The sequence below is a fragment of the Lepisosteus platostomus genome, chromosome 25 (assembly GCF_059453375.1).
Source record: "Lepisosteus platostomus isolate fLepPlt1 chromosome 25, fLepPlt1.hap1, whole genome shotgun sequence".
Taxonomy (NCBI): Eukaryota; Metazoa; Chordata; class Actinopteri; order Semionotiformes; family Lepisosteidae; genus Lepisosteus; species Lepisosteus platostomus.
The window spans coordinates 3,680,873-3,700,676 of record NC_142635.1 but is presented as its reverse complement, the minus strand read 5'-3'; the positions used below and the strand labels follow the sequence as shown (position 1 = coordinate 3,700,676).

General features: G+C 49.1%; 1 protein-coding gene across 3 annotated transcripts in view; it reads right to left on the bottom strand.

The window, feature by feature from the left end:
• lpcat3 (lysophosphatidylcholine acyltransferase 3) overlaps window positions 1-19,804 on the bottom strand; it is a 30,610-nt gene that overhangs the window by 5,594 nt on the left and 5,212 nt on the right. The window contains exons 2-13 of one of the 3 annotated variants that reach the window (XM_088618847.1): window positions 14,376-14,644; window positions 13,371-13,478; window positions 11,619-11,725; window positions 11,375-11,468; window positions 10,751-10,788; window positions 9,444-9,622; window positions 8,037-8,145; window positions 6,578-6,664; window positions 5,503-5,669; window positions 3,180-3,327; window positions 1,746-1,904; window positions 997-1,116 (exon numbers count right to left, since the gene is read on the bottom strand). In XM_088618847.1, the coding sequence (XP_088474973.1) occupies window positions 997-1,116; window positions 1,746-1,904; window positions 3,180-3,327; window positions 5,503-5,669; window positions 6,578-6,664; window positions 8,037-8,145; window positions 9,444-9,622; window positions 10,751-10,788; window positions 11,375-11,468; window positions 11,619-11,725; window positions 13,371-13,478; window positions 14,376-14,460 (1,401 nt within the window). In that variant the 5' untranslated portion in view covers window positions 14,461-14,644. Of the gene's footprint in view, window positions 1-992; window positions 1,117-1,745; window positions 1,905-3,179; window positions 3,328-5,502; window positions 5,670-6,577; window positions 6,665-8,036; window positions 8,146-9,443; window positions 9,623-10,750; window positions 10,789-11,374; window positions 11,469-11,618; window positions 11,726-13,370; window positions 13,479-14,375; window positions 14,843-19,804 lie in introns of those variants that run through there. The other 2 variants (XM_088618845.1, XM_088618846.1) reach the window with 2 other exon arrangements.

Sequence of the window (19,804 nt, the reverse complement as noted above, 5' to 3'; positions counted from 1 at the left end):
ACTGAGAGAGAGGGGTTCATACACACACACTGACTGGACACTCCAGTACATTAACACTGCACTGAGAGAGAGGGGTTAATACAGACACACTGACTGGACACTCCAGTACATGAACACTGCACAGAGAGAGAGAGAGAGGGGTTAATACAGACACACTGACTGGACACTCCAGTACATGACCACTGCACTGAGAGAGAGAGGGGTTCATACAGACACACTGACTGGACACTCCAGTACATGAACACTGCACTGAGAGAGAGGGGTTCATACAGACACACTGACTGGACACTCCAGTACATCAACACTGCACAGAGAGAGAGGGGTAAAAGGGTAACTGCAAAGCTACCTTCATATTTCAGGGCCAGAAAATCAACATTGACAAGTGCATTTCACAATGTACTCTTGTAAAAAAAACTCCCATTTACATCACAAAACAGATGGAACTTCCAGGTCTGCACAGCGAGGGAAGCGGATCTATGATACTGTAAACAAGCAGGCTTGTGAATCTACCTTTTTTTTTATCTAGTAGAAATATTGCTCTCAACTTCAAGACGGCTTTTCCAACAAACACTGCTTACTTCTTTACTCTGCGTGCAGATCACGGTGGAGCATTTCTGTGGTGAATATCTGCTAAACAACCGGTACTTATTTGCTTGTCCGTCACATTACATTAATCATTACAGGGGACTAGTGAGCAGGAAGGGCTGCCTCACGTCACAATTCGTGGGTACTCTCACTATCACCCTTGACGAGACCAGGTGTTAACAATAACATGGCGACTTGCAGTATTTTTTACAAAGTTCGCGATTGTGTTCTTAATTCGGAATCTGTTCTGAAGGGGAAAAAAAATGGTTACGGCGGTTTAATAAATCGGTCTGAGAAATCGGGACTGCAGTTCCCCTTTAATATGGTACAGACACAGTGACTGGACCCTACAGCACATTAACGAGGCAGAAGGAAGGAGACAGACACACAGAAAGGCTCTTGTTCACCTGCCTACTGCTCCTTCTTCTCGCTCCCTCTCTTCCTGGGCACCAGCGCCCGGCGGAGGTAAGGCATGACCAGCAGGGAGGAGAGGAAAAGGACATGGCCGCAGAAATATATAGACGTGTACACCTGAGCCACAGAGAAAGAGCATCAACTCTGCATTCTGACTGTCCACACCCCCCTCCCCTCCCCGCCCACTCTCCCCCTCCCCCTCCTCCCTCCTGAGGGAGCAGGACAACAGCCCACCACTACACCGCCAACACTAAGGGAAAGGAACTAGAGCTGCGCCAGTTTATACAGGTTAAAAACTACAACTCCCATGAGGCCTTGGGGGCGCTGGAGGACAGCGAGCAAATCAAAGGCATCCGACCCCAGCGGGAAAGCATTACCTCAGGTAATTAGACGAAGGAGACATAGGAGGCTTGGTCTTCAACCCAACAAACGGGGAGAAGAGCGGCGCGGGCTTTTTGAGCGAGCGAGTTGGAGAAATGAAATAGGTTGTCGATGCCAGAGTTACGTTTCCGGAGAAGGAATGCGAACCAACCAAAATCTGCGAACGTCAGACAGGCTGAGGAACACGATTGTAGTTCAAACGAAAACCCGGAAGGAGGAGGAAAGGTATTTGCGTTTCAGTACAGTCTGGATAAGCTGCCCACAAGCGCAGCCCGGCCCCCCAGTCCCTCGCAGTTCATGTGAAGCTGTTTCAGCCCCGCCCCCCCCACCCGTCTTGAAGAGAGGGTGTCCGGCACCCTGCTTACCTTCACCCACTTGTCCCAGGTGAAGAGGCAGAAGGGTATGAGGGGGTAGCCCATGAAGAGCCAGTGCACCGTCTGCTGGAGCACGTACGTCGCTGGGTACACCACCGGGCTGTGACTGAGCCGGGTCAGAGCCGGGCTGTCCCGCACCAGCGCCAGGGCCTGGGGAAGACAGGAAGGAGGGAGCGAGTCCAGACAGCGATCCCACATCAGGGGTCTCCACCCCTGGACAGTCCAGTAACCCCGGTCCCGGAGAGGCCCGGTCCACTGACTCCAGGGGGCCTGTAACCCCGGGACAGTGACTCCAGGGGGCCTGTAACCCCGGTCCACTGACTCCAGGGGGCCTGTAACCCCGGTCCACTGACTCCAGGGGGCCTGTAACCCCGGTCCACTGACTCCAGGGGGCCTGTAACCCCGGTCCACTGACTCCAGGGGGCCTGTAACCCCGGTCCACTGACTCCAGGGGGCCTGTAACCCCGGTCCACTGACTCCAGGGGGCCTGTAACCCCGGTCCACTGACTCCAGGGGGCCTGTAACCCCGAATTAGACTGACACTGAAAGACGCATCAGTAGCTCTGCGTTCGAAGAGACGACAAACTGAATAAAGTGAGGCTGGGATCAAGAGAAAGACAGACCACAAGTGAGAGAAGCAGCCGGAGAGAGAGAGAGGGGGAGGGAGGGTGCTACAGTTCTGGGTTGGAGTGTTATCCTTTACTTAGTGTTTTCTCTTCTTTCTCCAGGTGCTGGAGGTGGTGGGGGGGGGGAGCCCGAGAGATTGGATATGGGGAAGGGAGACAGTCGAGCGGTGTGTGGTTTGTGGGATGGGCGAAGACGTGTTGTATGTTTCTTTCTGCTTTCAAGTTGGTTAATGTAGACGGGTGTAGAATGCGGAAGAAGACTTGTTTTTGGTACGGCCACATCCCCCCCTAGCTTATTTCTTTTTTTCTAGTCAGTTTGCCTGGGGGTTTTTTTCCCCCCTCCTGATTGGAATACGGACATCGATTCTGGTTCCCTGGATTTTGGGGTCATAAAATTAGTTTTCCCAGGGGAATCCAATCTCTCTTTACGTTGCGGCCTTTGGTCAAACCCTAGACAGATTTTCTGAAGGTCGGAACGGGGGGTTCATCGGTCTCGGCGCCATGGGAAGCTTACGAATCCCAGCCAGGAGCCAGGTGGGAAAAAGGAGGGAAACAGCCGGACCAAGAGAGGGACGTCCAGCGCTCTCTCGGTGCTCGAGCAGCGACTGCAGCAGGAGAGTCTCCTCGCTCAAGTCCGAAGTTAGAAACAGAGTGACGGCGCGAGAGGGGATATTTCCCCACACCGGGAGCCGAGATGGAGAGAAACGATCAGCGCGGCGAGGCTGGGAAACGGAGAAACGCGGGGGGGGGGGGGGGGGATACAGGAGGACAGCCGCGCCCCCCAGCGAGGGTCTCCCACCTGTCTCTCCGCGACGACGATGATCAACTCCAGCGAGAAGCAGACCAGGTATCCTGAGTGCAGGCCGTGCCAGATGGCCAGGAAAAACAGCGTGGCGGCCTGGGACGCCATCTTGTTCCCGAGAAACTTGAGGCGCTTGAACACGTGTCTGCAAAGCCACAAAACGCCAGCCAGACACGGTGAGACCACAGCTCCCGCAGTGCGCCAGCACTGAGGTGTAACATGCACACAGGGCTGCTATGCTTTGTTTTTAAGGCACTGCCTTGCAGAAGTGCAAACGACTGGTCTAGTTCCTACAATGCAATGGCACTACTGAGCAATCCAAATAACAGAAGGAAGGGGATAATCTCTTATAGGAAATAGGGAGACAAAAATATAGTATATTGAAGATGGATGGATAAGGAAAGAGGGCACTGTGAGGGAAATGTGTGCAAAGAAACACCAAATGAGAGGGTAAAAAAAAAGCTGCCAACCCCTGCATACCCTGAGACACTCAGCACTCTCTGTACAGTGAAACCACACACCAAAATGCATGACTGCCTGCTAGCCTGATCTAGTCAGATCTCAGAACAATTGAACAAGGCTGGGCCTGGCCGGTACTGGGATGAGGAAAACCAGGCTGCAGCTCTAAGTGGTGGTGTTTGACCAGCAGGTGGTGCTCATGCCTCTGCAACGCCAATCGGCAAACCAAAACCCCACTGTGGTGGCAGGTAATCTGGCGTCTTGATTACATGATCATTAAAGATCCCATAGCAAAATCGGATTTATTTTAATTGACCGATTTCAGTTCCTGGACATGTTGGAGCCTGCCTTTGCACAAGGTAAAAACCCAGACGTTGAAAATATACAAAGGAGAAACTTGTTAGTGCAAAGAAATAGTTGAGCAATGCTGGAATAGAAAACTAGCAGGTGTGTGGACCTCCAGGACTGGAAGGGGGAGTCTCTGAACCCTTGTTGATAACATGGTAACCAAAGACAACATACCCCATCTGTGGCCATTTTTAAAAAGGGCTGCAGTTGCAGATGACCTGCTACTAGAGGTCATTAAAAGACATCTCAGCATTTGAGAATTGATTGCTTAAATCTGGACAAGCTTATATATACACAGCAGATTTTGAGAATCATCCAACTAAAACCCTATCTGCTAAAAATGTTGTAGTTCCACAGGGCAACATGGAAGCTTTGGAAACTACATCTCCCAGCAGGCAAGGGAAAGAAAACAGGCTAATTTCCTGTGTAATGAGTCTCAGCTGCTGGCAATTAGTCTGCCTCTGAGTATAAATGGGCACAGCTCTGGGTCTTCTGTTTGAAGGACCTGAAAGACACTTGGCCTTCTAAAATATACAGGGGGGCCTAGCTCTGTGAGGCAGTAATGCTGACCACTGTGCCAGTTAAGACTATGTAAATCTGCAGGAGGATCAGTAAGGCTACAGGATTTACAAGGCTGTTTCAAGCACCAGCACAGGAAGAACTGGGAGAAGCTGTGACACAGGTCCTGTTATGCCAACAACGCACAGATTCGGATCATTAAGAATCCAGCTGGACTGCAAACCAGCACACACTGGGGCTGTAAAACGCCGTTTCTCAGTTCAAGTCTAATCTCCCTGTTACCGCTTGCAAATAAAAACAGCAAATTCAAGCACTGAGGGTTCGATTATTTTTTCCAGTAAAATCAGTCAGGAATGTCAATTTAGGAACTGTATAAACTGAAATGATACTCTGCACTGCTGTTATACACCAGATCTTTCAGAGAATCATCAGAATTTTTAGTAAACGGTAATCTTTCAGCAGTACAGTAAATATAGGTCATGTTGTAGAACGACTGTATGAATTTTGTGCTTTACAGACAACCTATGGAACAAGTAATTACATTAATTGTTATGGGGGCAATCCTGATTATATAAATTATTGGTATTCATCGCCGTTTTCGAGAACACATTCATGACCAAAAACAAACTCACTGCAATTTAAACCAACTATCCAACAAACATATCTTGTGTATTCTTTTTATTTGTTGTCATTCTGTAAAGCGCTTTGAGAAGCCACCTTTTAAAGGCACTATATAAAATAAAGTTTATTATTTGTCACCAGAGGTGAATCCACTGATTCAGACAACTGAAAAACGGCTAAATCAGTGTTTCTAAAAGAGCTATTCATATACAGGAGGAGCGTTGAATAAAAACCAGTTTCATTACCTTTTTAAGACTACATCTTCCATAGTGCACTGGGGCAACAATGCCGAGAGAGGGGTCTGTGTGGGATCAAGGGAAATGTAGTCCTGTGCTGTTTCCTGCATCGAGGTGCTCTTTAGGGAAGTGGTTACCTGGCCACCCACGCGTTGGTGTTGGTGTTGAAGGCCGCAATCGTGCCGGTGAAGAGGGGCGTGGTCTCGTACTGCCACACCTTCATGTTGGCGCAGGCGTCCCACAGGGCCACGCCGGCCGCGTCGCGCCCGTTGTAGCCCAGGCCCGAGAGGATGCACACCCCCTCCTGCGGTCGAGAGGGGAAGGCCGAGGTCAAGGGGGAAACGCAGACCTGACCGGTCGGGGCCGCCGGGGGTCAAAGGGGGCACAAGGGCCGCATCCGGCACCCCGTCGGCCCCCCCAACCACGATGCCCGATTACCCCCACTATGGGGAATCGGAGCGTGTTCTTCTATTAGCTCTGTATCACTAATAACCAGAGCTGTTATTTAATTCCTTCAGTTTTAATTTTAAATCGAGCCTAACTCACCAACCCAAAGACCCCCCAACCCTGGCTGCTGGAAGCCCCTGTCCAGCAGGTCTGACACACAGCCATCAAACCCCCAGTTTCACAAGACTAGCTGGGCTGCGATCAAATAGGCAGGTGGTCTGATGAGCTCCTTTAGAGGCACTATGGAACCAACGCCTGAATACCTTTCAGCCCACAAGGACACAAACTCCCTTAATAGTAAGAATTAATTGTGTAATTGATAACTTAGAAGTTATTAAATCTTTAGCAACGACAGATTTATGGTGGCCAATATAACCTTCAGGGTTTTTAAACATTTTTGGGTTAAGTTAAGGGAAAACAGACATTTATAATAAGCTCTCTTACGTTTTCGAATAATAGGTATACTTATTAATAGGCACAGGTAGAGAGATTCCAAAGGCTCTAAGGGTGTATAGCAGGGGTTAGTTATTACCATTACCAACAATAACATTAATAATAACCATATCATAGTTAGAATTATACTATTATCAATACAGTTTTTGCTATTCATGTTAATTACTAATGATATTGACAACCTACAGTAGAGGTTAATCAATCAACTCCATCAAAGGTGAAGAGACTTTTAGACAAGGGTCCGAGAGCTGGAGAGGGGTTACTCCAGAGAGCAGTTTGTCCCTAGGATCAAAGAAAGACAAAAATACAGACCGCAATGACCCAGCAGCTGACGTATTTGTAGAGAGTGATCTTCCCCCAGATGATGATGTACAGACAGCGATACCAGAAGGGCTGCGCCTGGAACACAACAGAGCCTTTCAGACGGGGGCTCCCATCATCGGGAACGCGACCCGTATCGTTATCGTCAACAACACTGCCGGCATCAGAAAACGACAATGTCGCCAACATCATCACAGCAAATACAGCCATCACTCAACCCTACAAAGTGCTCCTATGATTCTTCGACAAGCGTGGCTGGCTGACCTCATTTGCTCTTTATGATCTGATGTGGTTTCTTGCTGGGACAGTAAGGAGTTCCTAGGGGATACGACTGGGAGGCACAGTTTGAAAAAAAAAAAATGTACAGTAGCTGCAGCTATTTAGCCTCAAATTGATTTACAACAAGCAATATCGGATCCTGAGTTATAAACTAACTTATCCCAATCTAACAAAGTACAAAAATGCTCCTTTTGGCACGTAGATCTTATTTAATCTTGTGATTATTACATCCAGAAGTGGTGTAAAAAGCACAGAAATGCTCATGTGGCACGTAGATGGCTTTTTTTTTTAATCCTCATGACCACCTTTCGCTCTCCGACCACGAGCGCCGGGTTTCAGAGGGCAATGCGGTTGCCGTTTTTTTCTCGCGGGCGCTCGGCCAGTCCCTGGAGACCGCAGATCGCGCAGGACAGAGACTGGGAGGTGTCACAGCTCCCACTTGACAGGCTGCTGGATGAGCGAGACTTTCAGGGTGGGCTCGACGGGGCCCGGGTTCCTCTTGGGCCAGAAACATGACCTTGGAGCCGGGAAACCACCTGTTTGGGCTTGATCCCCTCATTCTTGTGGCTGCACTAATAGTAATACAATAACTCCCTACACTTATACAGCACTTTTCTGGACACTCCACTCAAAGCTCTTTACAGGTCATGGGGTATCCCACTGTCACCACCAGTGTGCAGCCCCACCTGGATGATGCTCCAGTCCTCTCCCCACACACCAGCTCTCAGTGGGGAGGAGAGCAGAGCGATGAAGCCAGTTCAGAGAGGGGGGTTATTAGGAGCCCATGATGAGTAAAGGCCGTGAGGAAATTTGGCCAGGACACCAGGGTTACACCCCTACTCTTTTTGAGAAACACCCTGGGACTTTATTATGACCACAGAGTCAGGACCTCAGTTTTACATCTCATCTGAAGGACGGCACCTTTTTACAGTACAGTGTCCCCGTCACTATACTGGGGCATTAGGATCCACACAGACTGCAGGGTGAGCGTCCCCTACTGGTCCCACTAACAACCTTAGCTTTTCCCAGGTGGTCTCCCATCCAGGTACTGGCGATATAGCTGCTGGCAATTTGACCCCTGAATATTATCCCCAGTTTCGCAGAGGTCGCTGTACACTACATCAGCTTTCTGGGACGGTCTTAAAAAAAAAAAATGACTGGTACCACTCACCTCAAACTGCTCCGACAGCAGGTAGCTATCTGGAAAGGAAGGACTTCCTATAGTGTAGATTGACAGGCAGACAAGGCCCAGAGAGAACCGCTTAATGGCAGGAAAGATGCTGGACAGAGAAGGAGAGAGGGAATAAAGCCATTTTGATCCGTTAATCTTTATCGGCATGCCATTCCTTCGAGCCTGGGAACAAAGCCAGCAGCTTTCAATTCCCTGCAGGCGGGTCATGACCAGAACCAAAGACACGAGTGTAAGTCACAGATTTGTTCTCGTCGAACAATTATTTTATTTTTTATTCACCTTCAGTGTAGGGGGAATGAAGAAAACCCTTCTTCCAGAGATACACAAGGTACATGGCTGGGGTTTTGTAAAAAAAAAAAAAAGAAATGAGACAGATAAAGGGAGAAACATACTTTCACATCCCGGTTCCTTTATCGATAAGCAAAAATCAAACTATCGATAGCAGGGTCCCAGACCTGTTAAACAGCGATAAAGGCCGAGTGCAGCTTAGCTGTGGCCTTTTCAAGAAGAATAATCTCCTGCAAATATCCTACCAACTAGAAGAAAAAGAAAGAGCGAAACCTATTCAGACTCTCAATAGTTTTCTTCACCTTGGCTCGTTCCACTAAGACATCTTGCTTGTCAGGCGGCACCTCCGCGACAAACAGGACCACTGGGGATTGGGGGAGACCCAATTCGTGATCTCTGAATTGTCCGAGATCGGGACTTTTGCTCAACTGCTTGTTGGCAGTAGCCACGAGATGATCCTCTCGTGAGCCGAAAGGCAAACTGAACTTTCAATATGACGTATTCCATCTATCCATGGGAAGCCGGAGCCTATCCTGGCAAGCAACAGGCACATCCTGAACGGGACAACAGTCCATCACAGGACACGCACTCACGGAAAGCCAATTTTCCCAGAAGCCAGTTAGCCCCCAAGCACGTCTTTGGACTGTGGGAGGAAACCAGAGCATCCAAAAGCATGGACACGGGGAGAACATACAGACTCCACACAGATGGCACCACAGGAACAGAACTCAGAGCCCCAGCACTGCCAGGAAGCAATGGTGCCACCATGCTGCCCTCTGACTTATTCCACATCGTTTAATTCACTTGCGTCTGAAATTCAGTCATTGTGGACTGCTGACCGCACACGCCAGCAGAGCACCCCTGAATTTCAGCAGCATGACGGATTAAAGACAAAATGAGAGAAATAATTTGTTCAAAGAGGAGTGGAACGCTGAGACCAGGACAGTAAATGGGAGAAACAAGGGGGGGGGGGGGGGGGGAGGGGAACAGAAAAAACATCTCCCACAATACATATGCCTCCCACTACTACTGGGTAAAAGTGGTACCTTGGTGCCAGGGATGATGGGAGTTGTAGTCTTCTCCCCAGCTGTGCGTTACCTGTTTGGACGCTCCCCTGGGCAATCGGTCAGCTCCCCGTTGACCAGACTCTGGTAGCTGCGCAGTGTGAATTGCGGTCCAACCAGAAACCCGCCATAGAAATAGGAGAAGCCGCAGACCTCCAGGAAGCTGGGGACTGACAGGAGGGCTGATTTTTTCTGCTCGGAGCTCAACGTTTCCTGAGACAGAGAAAGCAAAACCGATTGAAATACTGACTGGTCAGTACACCTACTGCAAGAGAAGGAAGGAGTCTTATAGAGGCACGTGCTACGCCAGGGGTGTCCAGATGTACGAGAAGGAGAGGCCTCCAGGATCTGGATTGTAGAGCCTTGCATTAGACGCTCCAGAGGAATGAGGAGGAGAAACAGTACCACTGCACTGAGCTGGGAGGTGGTTAAATTAGAGATATTATACCCTGAGAGACAGACTCAATTAGACAACAGTGCTAGACTGTGGACACAGCTCCTTGATGTCTCTACACTAGATCTACCCATCTACAAAGATGTATCCAAGTCTCAGTATGTGCGTTACCTGAACGCTCCCCAAAACTGGCAACAACAGGTGACAGACACACAGGCACAGAGAGAGAGAGAGACTGACAGTCTGATAGATCTGCACCGACATGGAGCGAAGGAAAGGAAGGAGATAAAGCAGCCACATCACCCTGCAGCCCCACTGAAGCTCAGCAGGTGTGAGCCTGGGCAGTACCTGGATGGGAGACTCCTGGGAAAAACTAAGGTTGCTGCTGGAAGAGGTGTTAGTGGGGCCAGCAGGGGGCGCTCACCCTGTGGTCCACGTGGGTCCTAATGCCCCAGTATAGTGACAGAGACACTGTACTTTAAACAGGCGCCGTCCTTCAGATGAGACGTAAAACCGAGGTCCTGACTCTCTGTGGTCATTAAAAATCCCTGTAAGTTTCTCGAAAAGAGTAGTGGTGTAACCCCGGCGTCCTGGCCATAATTTCCCACTAGCCCTTACCAGTCATGGCCTCCTAATAACCCCCATCTATGAACTGGCTTCATCACTCTGCTCTCCTCCCCACTGAGAGCTGGTGTGTGGGGAGTGTTTCTGGCGCACTATGGCTGCCGTCGCATCATCCAGGTGGATGCTGCACACTGGGGGTGGTGGAGGGGATCCCCATGACCTGTAAAGCGCTATATAAGTGTAAGCAATTATTATAAAACGAGAAGGAAAAGATGAAGATCGACAAGCTGGTGAAGGAACGGAAACAAGCAGCACAGGACATGAAACGGAACGACCGGAGTTAGCGCTCCAAACCCGACTCCCTTCACCGACGGCAAGCTCACCGGGTCTTTCCCTCCATCATAGTAGTCAAAGGCCAGACCTGGAAAACAGGGTGAAGGCTCAGCTGGATTTATTGTCAAACACTTCAGCTCCTAATCCACTGATCAAGAGCGCCTCCTCGTCTCCATGCAGGCACAGAGCACTAACATGGATGTGCCGTTACGACGGAACCTGGGACTTTGTTATACCAAGAGTTGTGGGAGTGGGGAACAAGCTACACAGTACTACTGTTAAAGATTATACTCCGGCCTTTTCAGGTAACAGCTGGGTGAGATCCTGGGATCAATTAACTAATAATGATAAAAGCTCATCTAGCCCGTTTTCTGACCTTAAATGCTTCGGATCCATTCTTATGCTAAATCCTGCTCACAGTTATTATGAAATTAGAAAGTGCACACTTACTCAGTACCGGCATAACACAGTAACTGTAACTTACTGTAATTATCATGTGATAGTGGCCCCTCCCTTGATACAGACATAGAAGAGATGACGGAGCATTAAGAGCCATGGAGTATTAAGATGGAGTGCGATTTTTATCACACTGATGCAATGCATGAGTCACACTCTCAAACACAACAGTACTTTATCAGTATTGATGATATCGAGAGGAATTTCAAAGCGCTTACCAACGAGTTTGAGAGTCAACACACAATGAGGCATCGTCCACTTGATATCGTACTGATCTGTGGCTGTGTAGTAATAGCCCAGGAGGAGGTACATCTGTGAAAGAGAGACAGGGGGAAAAGCACAAACATCTCGTCTGAGACGCCGGCGCAAAAGAAAAGGCCATTTCCTGTCAAGAACAGCGTGACGAGAGCAGGTCAGCAGGGCGAAAAAGAAAAAAAAGACGACGCAGGGGCAGGGACTCACCATCTGGAAGAGGAAACTGCTCACCATTCCGGTCACTGTTCTTCCCATGAGCCGGAGCATCAGAAACTGCACGAGTACACAGGCGACCGAGTGGAAGAGCTGAGAGCCTGAGAGAGAGAGAGAGAGAGGAAATGGAGAGAGGTTCGGCCTTCATCTCTCCATCCCTACACAACGATTAGTATGGGCCCTTATCATACACCTGAAAGCACAACTAGAACATAGTGAAACTAATTCAGGCCCTAAAACAGCCCCCAGATGCACACCTAACAAATTAAAACATCCGGCAATGCCTCACTTTTGGGTACAGCCAAACTGGAGTGACTAAAAAATGGTCAAAACCTTGACATGTCTTTACCCTCCATTTTTCTCAGGTATTGGAGACTTTGAACCACATCTAAAGGCTAAAGTGGAATCAAAAGGAATATTATGTTCAAATAGCCATCTTATCCTCTGTACTGTACATAAATCTATCCACAGGGACAGTAATCGGGGGATCTCAGATTGTCCTCTATTTTACACTTAAGACTAGTCGCGCGGAAAAAAAGTGTCTAATTTACAAGCCATTTTTATTGTGCTGGTTAATGAGGACGCCAGGCGTGGCAGGCTTTCAAAATCGTTTGCAGACGACAAAGGAAACCCATTGCAGGGTCTGAGTTATGGCTCAGAAATTTGGATTTGTTTTAGTTGGGCAGCCTGAAAGAGTGAACACAAACAAACAATTAATAGACAAGCCAACTGCGCTCTTAATCAAGACACTACCGAAGGCACCTTTGTCTTGGTTTTCATCAACAGGTTGTATCACAATGGGTACCCCTGGTCTCCCACCAGTTTCATCACAAACAGTATTAAAGAATACTGTCATCAGAAAAAAACCTTGCTTTAAGTTGCTGCAACTTTGGAAAATGAACACGCCTAGTTTAATGGCAGCTGGTTACAGCCGTTCAGACTCCAGGGGAAAAATCGTCTTGTTTTCCCCAATCTTAAATGGGAATGGAGATGGAGAGAAATATTTAACCAGAGCTTTCAAGAAGAAATTGCACTTATATGGCTTTCATAACAGACTTGGGTGTTGGGGACACGGCAACACGAAGGCTGACAGAAATGCCAGCAGCCATATCACCCTGCAACTCACAACTGGCAGCCCACTGATGCTCAGCAGGTGTGAGCCTGGGCAGTACCTGGATGGAAGACTCCTGGGAAAAACTAAGGTTGCTGCTGGAAGAGGTGTTAGTGGGGCCAGCAGGGGGCGCTCACCCTGCGGCTCATGTGGGTCCTAATGCCCCAGTATAGTGACAGGGACACTATACTGTAAACAGGCGCCGTCCTTCGGATGAGACGTAAAACAGAGGTCCTGACTCTCTGTGGTCATTAAAAATCCCAGGGCTTTTCTCGAAAAGAGTAGGGGTGTAACCCCGGCGTCCTGGCCAAATTTCCCATTGGCCCTTTCATGTAGCCAGGACTTCATTTAATACTGCATCCAAAGCACAGCACAACTTACAATAACAATGACACCTGAAACGTTACGTTTTCTTTCTTCTCTTTTCAGCATGGAATAAACCCTTTACTTGTTCCTTTGCAGCCTCCACATGCCGACGCCACTCCCCACCTGAACCCTAATAATAATAATAATAATAAGTATGTGTCTGTCTCTGGTCCAGAGGGGGCAGTGCCACCTACTGGTCCACTAACACCACTTGAGGGACCGGCAGTGCTCTTATTGTAGCTCTAGTGACCCCCCCCGCCCCTGCTCACCGAAGTTGAAGGCCGCCAGCCCCAGGCCGCTCAGGGCGTGGAACACATGGATGAGGCAGGGGTCCCGCCGGAACAGGAACTGCCTGTACAGCAGGGCAAAGGGGTAACCTGCGGGGGAGGAGAGGGGGGAAATGAGCACAGGGGCAGAGGCGGCTGGACATTATGAAACGCGAGCTCGAGCAGCAGAAACTGCACCTGCAGCAGAACAGGAAATACAAGAACAGTAACAGCAGCAGCCTTTCACGGATGAGTCTCGACGCCAAATAAGTGCGGCTGACACGGGCTCTAATTATTTTAAAACCGAGAATATGGGGGGCACGTCTTTACACAAAGAGTTGTGGAAGGGTGGAACAAGCTGCTGGGAACCAGGCTGGCGGGGATGGGATGGGATCGAACAAGCCCCTCCTCTCGTTTGCGACCTTCGTTCTGTTCGGATACCATCATAACGCAATCATTCTCGTTCTGCGACTGCCGACAGCGCCACGGACTGTGACGCTCCGGCTCTGAAAGCCTGCGAGTGTGTGCGTGTCAGCTCGGAGCAAAGGGCTAACTCCACTCCACTCCCTCTCTCGCAGCAGCAGCGTTCAAGCCACCCTGAACTGGACACACAGACACACAGAGCCTGCTGAAACGGCCCGTTTGAACGAAGCAGGCGATTCTACTCTCGCTGCAGGGGCTTGCTCCTGGACACGACTGCACATACTAACTCCCGCCTCTCTTCCCCTCCAGCGTCAGCGTGTTGGGCTGTCAGTACAGTGTGAGCGTCCGCCGCAGCGGCGACTGCGCGTCTGTCAGTGTGTCGGCGGAACGAGCCGGTACTTCGGCTGAACTTGTCCGCCGGTCCGGCGAGCCCCTGTCAGCCCGGACGCCGGACGGTCACCCGTGTCAGTACGACGAGAGCGTCTCAGCCGAGCGCCCGACCTGCCGACACGGCGATATGAGCGCTCGGACCGGGGCGGCTGGGTGTCGGCGCCGGCGGTCTGCGTCCCCCTCCCCCGGACTCACCGATCAGGATGGACAGGATCAGGCGAACCGCCTGCTCGGACGAGCCCAGCTTGTCTGAAAGTTCCCTCAGCATGGGAGCCGCCATCTTGCTGACGGGCGGAAACGGGCGCCTGCTTCCGGCGTGGACTTCGGCGGCGGCTGTGCTGGTGCTGCTGCTGCTGCTCCTCTCCCTCCGGCTCTTAGGAGTTGTTTAATCCTTTATTTCTTTGCTCTTTCTTTCCCTCCTCCCCGTTCTTTTAAGCCGTTTCCGCCTCCGAGCTCGCCCTCGTCTTTCCGGTTACCGCCCCGGAGGGAGAGACAGAGGGAGAGACGTTGAAAGGAGGAAAAGGAGTTTCGCGGCTGTGCCGCTGCGGTTTTCGTGTGAAAAGGGTCTTGTCTGTCGGGTATAAGAGTGACCGACAGCACGGCTGAAGAATGAAACACTACAGGGTAAAACTGTGTGGCGTGCAAAGAGAAACTGTAGAAAAGATAGAGAGCGCAGAGCAGCTCAGGCAGAAGAGATGGGGACGGATAGGAACTTCCACAATTTGAATACTGATCTGTGCATCGATAAATTCGCCAGGGCTGCCCATGTCTTAACATTTAGCACAATGTTTTGTAAAAAAAAAAGTTTGTTTTTAGGGACGGAGGTCTAAATCGTGTACGTGGCAAGATATACACCTCTCCCTCTCGGCTTTTTTCCCCCCAGCTGCCAGCGGGACAACAGCTTGTCCGCTCTGGGTGGTCTGGGCAGCAGCCGTGCGTCTGTCTCCCAGTTTCTGTGGCCAGGCTGTGGTCACTGAGCCAGTTGTTTCTGGCCAGCCAGTTCAACCCTAGTTTCTCCATGGTCGGGCTGTGGTCACTTTCTGCTCCAGTGTCGACAAGGCACGTCGCTGTCCTTCAAGTTCCAACATTCCCACTTAACGTGGGAAAGATCATTCCACTGCCCTCTGTCCACTCTGCCACTTTTCCCCATCTGCTAAACGTGCAGACAAGAAGCTCTTTGTATGTTTTAACTTTGGCAAACAGCCCAGTAAACTAAGGACATTTTAGGTCATGCTGTGTCCTGTTAGTCTGAGAGTGCAAAATACACAATTTAAAAAAGTTTTTTTACAAATCAGCTATCCTGATCCTAATCCTAGTTTACAGCTGAACTGAGCAATTTAGAAAAAGCGAATCATAAAAAAAGAGTTGACCGATACAGTGAAATTGCTGAACAAGTAACTGCCTTTCAAGGCTGTACTGTAGAAAACTCCTCAGGTTCCTTTTAAATCTGTACATATTAAGGAATCCAATCTATTCTGGGAGTTAGTGAGCTAACATTACACCACAGTTAGAGTAGATCTAATCTAAATGTTTTACAGTAATATGCAAAGTGTTCTAACACTGCTGTCCCCAATGAGATGTCTTCTAGGTAACAACCTTTAAAGGGACGATTTGAGTAATCGGCTATAGAAGACTTTAAAAGAATCTTGTGTGCAAGAAAATAATGAGGTTAATAGATTAACTGACACCTAAGGTTATAATGAAAGTCAGAAGACACTAGGCCCCCAGGAATGGAGTCTGAGGCTCCTGATTTGCTTAGTAAACACTGGAATAAATCTATTTTTAAGCACGGTGTCATGGCATCTTTATTTTAAAATGCGTTTTAAGTTTCACACCTGAGACTATAGAAGGGCATCATCATCTTCTGCTATTTGATTGGATGAAAAATTCTCACAGGGTGGACAGGCCGACTGACCTAAAGCCTTGACTCCATCTTCAAGAGAAGCACATCTGCCTGCGGTTGTTAAAAGCCTTGAATCGCAGAGACCATTAAAAAAGTTAATAGAATCACTTGTTTCTATGCAAGAAGTTAGTAGCCCAAGGCAGTGCAAAAGTAATCATGCTTTAAACTCTGTATTGACAAAAGGTTTTTAATTGTTGTAGAATAATGTCCTTCCTATTTTTACACATTCTGTAAATGTTTCTAACCAGGGCGAGGGGGGGTTGGGAAAACGTTTAACTTGCGAATGGGGCCCACGTTCCTCCAAAGAGGAAAAAAATCCCCTGATCTTTGCTGTTACAGGTTTAGATTCAATAAAAACAACGACAGCCCAATTTTTAAGTGCTATGAACTCTCCAGCTTAAACCAATGAAAGCACATTTTGCAGGACACTGCACACAACAGTTTTCACACCCGTGCTTATGAAGAATCCTCCGACCTTCAGCAAGTTAACTGTACCAAGCTAATATCATTTGTCATCGTCACCCAGACACAGAAACAGGTGAAACTGACAGAACGGTTGAGAGAGAGAAGCCAATCACTTTTAAAGAAGTATTGCCTTAAGAATCATTGTAGGTCTCCATAGGAATTGTTACTTGGTTAATACATCTTTGTTAGTTTAAATGAAAAATGCAAAACTAATTAAATCCTTTAGAAAAAATATATATATAGTTAGAAACGAGAGCTTTAGCCTTCAAGCTTTATCTTTCCTATCTTTTTACCTCGAGTTTACAAAAGGGCCGTTATAATTTTCCAGGGTTTTCACAGTTGTCATATTAATTGCATGGGAAACTACACAAGATGTGCAGTACATGATTTAATCACACTGTCCCTTATGGGGAAAGGGAAAAGTAAGATGACCACACTCTTCTTACTTTTTACACTCTTCTTACTAGGGGGGCGGAGCAGTGGCCCTGTGGCTCAGGATCTGTGCCTGTGACTTGAGGGTTGCCGGTTCAAATCCCACGGCCGGCAGAGGAATCCTACTCCCTGAGCAAGGCCCTTCACCCCAGCTGCTCCAGGGGCGCTGTACAATGGCTGACCCTGCGCTCTGACCCCCAGCTTCTGTCTGTCTCTCTCCTGGAGAGCAAGCTGGGGTCTGCGAAAAGATGATTTCCTAATGCAAGAAATCGTATAGGGCCAATAAAGCAACATTATTATCTCTTCAAGTGTTAAGAGTGTCTTAAGGAGCACCGCATAAAGTTTCAGACCTTCTGCGTGACCTGCAGAGCTCTCGGCAAGCTCCTGCCCGAGTTCAGGAACATGAGTTGTGTCATCAGCCTCCCCAAGTTCCCTTGGAAGTCGCAGGGCCTCGACGTCTTTAAAAAGGGCTCTGTGAACAGAGCAAAGAGCAGGGGAGATCGGAGGGCATCTCTGCCTCACCCCAGCTTCCTGTGCTCTAGAGCTTCCTTCCTTTGGCGTGAACTCATCGGAGTACAGCATCCATATCCAGCAGCTCCGCTCTCTCCAAAAGGGAAGCGTCCCAGAATTCCGAACAGGTTGTCCTGGGTCTCTTCTCTGCTGAAAGCTTTCCCCTGCTCTGGGCTTAACACCATCTAGGGCACGTTTCTCCCCTTGGTCCAGGTGATGGCGTCGCACGAGAACTGCAGAAGCCAATTGACAGACCACCCCTCACCCGGGTGCCGTTTATCATGTGGGGGCAGGGCTGTCCTCGATCGGCTCGCCAAAAGCTTGGACAGGATTTATGTCCACGCAGAGCAACACCATCAGCCCGGAGTTTGTCAGGTCGGAGGCATCCTCCTCCTCCTTAGACAGATGGGAGGTTACATCCTTCGCCGTCCCACTTGACCCTGTAGGAAGAGGTCAAATGCACACTAAGCCGCCGGGCAGGATGTTGCAGAAGCAGACGTACAGCAGAGCTCTTCCGGAAATCCAGCAGTTTCCTTTAGGCCATAGAAACTCCTCTCCTGTTCCGAGGGATTCCTGGTCATTCTCGATCCGCCTCAGGAACCCGCGCTTTGCGGGAGAGTCTTCCACTTGCTCGTGGCGGGGAGGGGTGGGTAGCTCACTGCAGAACTCGGCGGCTACATCTGCCTGGCTGCCCTCGTCCTGCTCTTCTATTCCCATCGCCCCTGCTCTGGCAGTGGATCATCGCGTGGGCAGGTCTCTTCCAGCCTTGACCAGGGGCTTTTCGGGACCGATACCCTGGAGCTGGTTTTAAGCTTCCTGGTCCAAGTCAAAAGGCTCCCCATCCCAGCGATCGCCTCGCTGCACGCATACTCTATCCGTTTTCCCAAACCCAGGGGGTTTTATCCCTTCTGTTTGCTTGTAGTAACCTCGTGTTAAGGTCTTGGACTCCTCTTTTTCTGCATTCCACTCCTCAGCTACACATCACCTTCAGTTTTGTCCACCTCTGATGGTGCACCTTGAACAGTTCTTTGAAGCTCTTCCTCCATTCTTTACAGGTTTAGCTTCCAGCCCTAGTTGAAAGGCAGAAGGCTGGCTTTTACCACTACTGACCAAACCAGTGGTACAGCTGAAACCTGCAAGGAGCAGGGGCAGTTTTTAAAGATGTCCTCACTTGGATTACATCTCACTCAGTAAACACTTTGCTTCAACAGTTATTTCGTCTGTTTCCCCCCCAACCAGAAAACGGGCTTTCTGACTTCTAGAGAAATACTAAAAGGGCAAGCATTCCATTTGACACAGGACACGAAAGCCCACACGCCCGGCACGAGACACAGCACAGGCTAGCTGGGGTGCAAAGACAAGTTCCTACCAATGAAAATCATAAAATGTGTTCAGTGGGATTCGATCCACCGCTCTTCATGAAAGAGATACACAGAACTTTGCATGTACTGTAGGTGTAAAGTTGACTCCATGAAAGCATGGGGTCTAATATTAGATTTGCAAAGCCCATATGCAAATATGAGATCTAGATCGGCCCATCAGAAAGCACCGTCATGTGGTCTGGAGGGGAGCCGGTGTCCTGTTTATTCAAACAAGTGCCGCGGTATCAATTTACACAGAGGACATCATTCAGCAGTTTCAGTCCATTAGATCAACTGAATGCACCGGGTCCTGGCTGCAACGGTTTGTGAGGTTTGACATTTAGAAACGATATCTTGAAGAAAGTCCTGTGGCGGTGATAAGGAGGAAGAGCTTCACAAGATGTGCAGCCCAGGAAATTCCTCGAAGATAGCCGAGAACGAGATCTTCCTATTCACTAAAACTGCAGTCGTCACTTCGCTTTAAAAGTGATGTTAAAGTCAACTTTTTTTTTAACCAGAAAAATGGAAAACCTTCTAGACATACTAAAAGAGCACAAAATCCATTTGATGGGAAATGAAAAACCACATACCCCACCTAACATTGAGTGCAGCTCATTTAAGATAAGCTCACTTTATTGGCCATATACAGTTTCTTGCATTAGGAATTTGTCTTTTCACAGACCCCAGCTTGCTCTCCAGGAGACACACAGACAGGGAGAGAAGCTGGGGGTCAGAGCGCAGGGTCGGCCATTTATACGGCGCCCCTGGAGCAGTTGGGGTTCAGGGCCTTGCTCAGGGGCCCAACGGAGTAGGATTCCTCTGCCGGCTGCGGGAGTTGAACCGGCAACCTTCCAGCCACAGGCGCAGATCCTGAGACACAGAGCCACCACTCTGATTTCTATCATTTAGGGAGAAAAAAAATGAGTTTGCCTTATTTCAACAAATAAAAACTG